This window comes from Orycteropus afer, unplaced genomic scaffold (genome assembly GCF_000298275.1).
Source record: "Orycteropus afer afer isolate SDZICR_OR568_19922 unplaced genomic scaffold, OryAfe1.0 scaffold00107, whole genome shotgun sequence".
NCBI lineage: Eukaryota > Metazoa > Chordata > Mammalia > Tubulidentata > Orycteropodidae > Orycteropus > Orycteropus afer.
Window position 1 is genome coordinate 6,571,247 of NW_006921694.1, and position 5,043 is coordinate 6,576,289.

The 5,043-nt window shown below is 36.1% G+C and overlaps 1 protein-coding gene across 1 annotated transcript in view; it reads left to right on the forward strand.

Annotated features, from left to right (window-relative positions):
- Positions 1-5,043, forward strand: part of ZFYVE16 (zinc finger FYVE-type containing 16) — a 48,729-nt gene that overhangs the window by 39,858 nt on the left and 3,828 nt on the right. The window contains exons 14-15 of the mRNA XM_007943464.2: positions 3,445-3,607; positions 4,480-4,585. Coding sequence (XP_007941655.1) covers positions 3,445-3,607; positions 4,480-4,585 — 269 coding nt within the window. The remainder of the gene's footprint in view (positions 1-3,444; positions 3,608-4,479; positions 4,586-5,043) is intronic.

Consider the following 5,043-nt stretch of genomic DNA (forward strand, 5'->3'; position numbering starts at 1 on the left):
GGAAGGAAGGTTGGGCAATCTACTTCCGTAGTGATACTGCCTCGGAAACCCAAGGAGGGGTCGCTATGAGTTGGGTCCGACTCGATGGCACATAACAACACCACCACCACCACTTTGGCTAGCTCAGACCACCAACATCTCTTCACATTCCTTTACTTCTAGCATCTGTTCTGTTCTCACCCTGTAACAGCGATTCTCTAGGCCTTACCAAGTCCCATCCAATGTACCCCCAGCTCTAGTCCAAGAACTCAAAAGGGATTCCCCAGTACATAGTTTTCTGGAAGCCCTTCCATGAAGTACCTTCCTTTTCAGTGTTTTAACCCCAGATTACAGGCATTTGAGCTTCCCCAAACTCTTATCTCTGTGTTCTTTTTTTTCCCCTCCTAGTACTTTAATAATTTCATTTCATTCTCAATGCATTTTATTGAAATATAATTTGTGTACAGTGAAATACATAAAACTAAAGTGACATGAGTCAATGCTTTTTTTTTTGTTTTTGCAGTGTTCCTTCTCATCGCCTCTCAGCGCTGGCAACCAACAAAGAAAGTTTCCCTCCAAAAATAAACCTTTCCTTGACCCTCCACAACAGTGAACTAATACTATATTTGTCCTTCTGTGATTGATTTATTTCACTCAGTATAATGTCCTCCAAGTTTATCCATGTTATGTGGTGTTTTGCAGACTATATTATTCTTTAGTGCTGCATAGCATTCCATTATGTGTATGTACCATAGTTTAGTCATCCACTCTTCCGCTATAAATCTTAGAGATAATTCCCTTGCCAGATATGTAACTATCGGCAAATATGAATTTGTTGCTGTCATTTTTGTCATGTGCTTTTTTTTGTGATGTCAATTTCTTTGTTCCATATAATTTTCTATGCTGAGCTTGTTTTGTTTATTAATCATAGCATCACTTCCTTCATTGCTTTTGTTTTACTATTTGCTGAATATTTATTCTGGTCTTCTTTTTTGATGTGAAGGTTTATCATTTTTCTTTGCGGTTACCCTGTGATTTACAGTTTTCTTCCCAAGTTTAGGACAGTCTCTTCTGTCTGGTAGTTGTCTTGACTTCCCTATCATCTAGATTTTCTGTAATGACGCAGTTTTTTCCTTCTTTTTGGTTTGTAGTTGTCCTCATTTGTCAATTGATGTCTCTGGTTTCCTATTTACAATCTTGTAAGCTTCTTTTCTCTGGATACTTTCATAGCTGGGTTTGTTTCTGGCTTATATCATCATATGTGTTAATGGTCAGTTGTTGTTTGCTGTTGTTGCTTCTCTATCCAAAGGACTCCTTTTTGCATCTTTTGTAAGGGTGGTCTGGTTTTAACAAATTCTCTTAATTTCGGCTTGTCTGGAAATGTCCTAATGTCATATTTGAAGAACAATTTTGCTGGGTACATAATTCTTGGTTGGAAATTTTTCTCTTTCAGTATTTTATATATACCATCCCATTGTCGTCTTTGCTGCATGGTTTCTATTGAGAAATCTGAGCTTAGTCTTATTGGTTGCCCCTTGTAGGTAACTTTTTGTTTTTTCCTGTGCTGCTCTCATGATTCTTTCTTTGTCTTTGGTTTTGTAAGTTTGATGATGATATGTCTGGGTGATTTTCTTTTGGGGTCTACCCTGTTTGGGCTTTGTTGGACTTCCTGAATGGATATATTCTCATCTGTCATCATACCAGGAAAATTCTCTTCCAACAAGTCTTGGACAATTTTTTCTGTAGTTTTATTTGTCTCTTCCTGTTCCAGAATTTCGATTACACATAGGTTATTCCTTTCGATGGTATCCCACATGAACCTTAGGCTTTCTTCATTTTGTTTTGATCCCTTTCCAAAGAAGTGTTTAGATATTTGCCTTCAATCTCCCTAATTCTGTCTTCCATTGATTCAATTCTGCTCTTTTGTCCATTCAACGTCTTACCTATTTCAGAAAATTTAGTATTAATTTTCTGCATTTTTGTGTGTAGATTTTGTATCATTTCTAATTTTTCATTTATTTTGTCATTTTGTTCTTGTCTTTTGAAATTGTTCTAGGGTTTTCTCTGTGTTTTCCTTGATCTGTCTCTCAATTTGTTGAAGATACCTAACTATAATTCTTTTGAATTCCTTATCAGGGAGTTCCAGTGCTGCATCTTCCTCAGGGATTTGTTTTGGGTCTATATCCTGGTCCATTGTTTCTCCTGCTTTATCTTCTTTGTGTGAACTGTGATGCTCTGTTGTCTCTGAGGCATTGTGACGTTTTTGTGTATATATTTAATTGGTGATTGTATATTGGAGTGACTTGTCCATGATTTTCATTTTCTTTGTTTTGTTGTGTATGTTATCTATGCAAACAGGGTACTGTGCTTCTCTGTTCGCTAGTTGACAGCGCTTACACACTCACCACCTGTCTCTTTTCCTTTTGTCAGCCTCTCATATGTCCCTGCCGACCTTTGCACACAGAGCCTATTCTTAGGCCCCTGGAAGTCGAATGAGAATGCTATCACTTTAAAATCCAAAATGGTTGCCACTTGTAAAGATTCAAAATGGCTGCACCCTTGGTCACTTTAAATATCCAGAATGGCTGCTGCGTGTAAACAATGAAAATGGCTGCGCCCTCCATACAGCCAAAAGTCAACAGCTCAGGTTGTCTCCCTCCTTGCTGTTTCCCTTCCTAGTCATAGGCCACCAGTACAGTCGTCCCTGCAGCCCTTGGTGACCAGAGCTGATCCCTAGGTCAATTCTCAGGTCCCAACACGACTTGGAAATATTCAGGCTGTTAGTCCCGTCAGACTAGCTGACAGTCCACAGCTCCGACCATTTCTGTACTCACTGTTTTCGTTCAGGTTTTTCCACTAGTTGGTACCTAATCCACTTCTGTATAGTTCCTTTCAAAGCTCGGGACTGCAGGATTACCTTCTGTAGCTCTGTCAATTGGTTTCTCTTTTCTTTGTTGAAGAGGGTCTGTGTCGCTTGTCTGCCTATTCCTCCATCTTACTGAAAGTCTCCTGTCTCTGTGTTCTAAGCTTAGTAAGGCCATTATAAGCTTTGTGGGTCACTGTGAGGAAATTACGTCCAGGCAGGGAGCCCAGGTGATTGTGGACTCACTTTTTGAATTTCCCATTTGGAATCACAGTATGATAGGACCTGTTGTCCAGTTACCTCATACATTTTGTCCAGTTTTAAAGCGGTTGATTGTCACAAAAGGGCTGGTTTTGGTACTAGTTACTTCAGTATAGCCAGAGGCGTAAATTTTCACTCTTACTTGTATAACTTTAAAAAAAAATCCCTAACGGTATAAAATACACTTTTGTATTTCCCACTGCAAAACAGCAATTAAGATCATTTTATGGATGATTTAAAACTTGTATCTTTCACAGAATATATTTTGATAATAAATTTTACGGCTTAGTTGTGTATATTAATATTTGGTAAAGGAAATGTGAACCATAACTCATTTCTAGATGGCCTTATGGTACAAATAACTCCAGAGACCATGGATGGCTTGCGGCTTGCTCTACGAGAACAAAAAGACTTTAAAATTACATGTGGGAAAGTTGATGCAGTAGACCTGAGAGAATATGTGGATATCTGCTGGGTAGATTCTGAAGAAAAAGGAAACAAAGGGTAGGAATTTTTTTTTTTTTAATTATTAAAATGTAATAGGTGTGATTGTGAGGTAGGCTAAAAGCATCTTGTTAATAAAATTAAGTATTTTATGGATGAACATTGAATTATACTATAAATTAAAATGATTATATACCAATTAATGAACATAGTCTGTTCTTTTCATACATGTACTTAAGCAGCCTCATTTGTGTTTTCTTGGTCAGGGAACTATAAATATATTAATGAATGGTCAATTTTAGAGGCATCTTTAATGATAAAAGATCTACTGTGTAGCAGTGTGGGCTTAATGCCAGGGCTGAGAAAGGGAAGACCTTATTTTTGGTCTTACGTACTTATTTTTGTTCAAGTAAGTAAAGGATTCCTTTTGGACGGTTAGTCTGTATTGTATTGATTAACTGTAAATACAAACAATTGAATTTAATAATAAATACATTAGAGGACTTACAGAATGTTACTGCCACTCCTTCCTCTTTTCGGTTACCCATTTTCTTTCTTTTTCGGAGATTGGCTAAGGGCTCTGGGGCAAGGAAAGAAGAGGACTAATGCTGAAAGATTCCAAAATTAGGTTTAATTCCTGAGACAGCTTTTCTTTTAGGTGACTATTTAAGGTCTTGACTGGCCACATGAGAAAGTAGATATATGTATTCGTGAACAAAAAATACAACTACACAATCAAGAAATCTTGGTAAATGAATGTGAACTATAGACTTAATTATTTTGTATATAATTGAGATATTTTGGTGTTGCTTTATTTAAATTTACAGATTTTCTAATTTTTCTCCTCATTACATTAGTTTAAATCTAATAACCCATTTAATAAAAAGCACTGTGGCACTAATAACTCTATTGTATTATGTTTTATTCTGTAGTGTTATTAGTTCTGTGGATGGAATGTCATTACAAGGATTTCCTAGTGAAAAAATAGAACTGGAAACAGATTTTGAAACTGATGAGAAGATTGTAAAGTGCACTGAGGTAACTGAGAAAGAGGATTCTCCCTTTACATGCTGTGATAGATATATATATTTTTTTAATTTGGGAATTAAAAAAATCTCTGAATATTTAAATGCAGCTTATTACACTTTACATCACACATTGAGACACATATCCCCACCCCAGATCATCTTTTGCAAACACCAGATTTGAATTTTTACTTGATTATTTTAACCTGTTGTATGAGGGTGCTGCTTGCCCAACTAACACTTAAATTTTGGCAGCATTGTTATCTTTGTACAATATGTTATTTGACTGTATTTTCATTTTGCTTTTATTTTCCAAAAAAAAGTTGAAACATGAAAATACCTTTTATATGTGAATGCTGGTATGATGTCAATAAAATAACTTACCTTGAGGTTTTTTTTTTTTTTTTTAATTAGGATTTGGGTGAAGATTTACAGAGTAAATTCACTTTTCATACAGCAGTTCACATATAC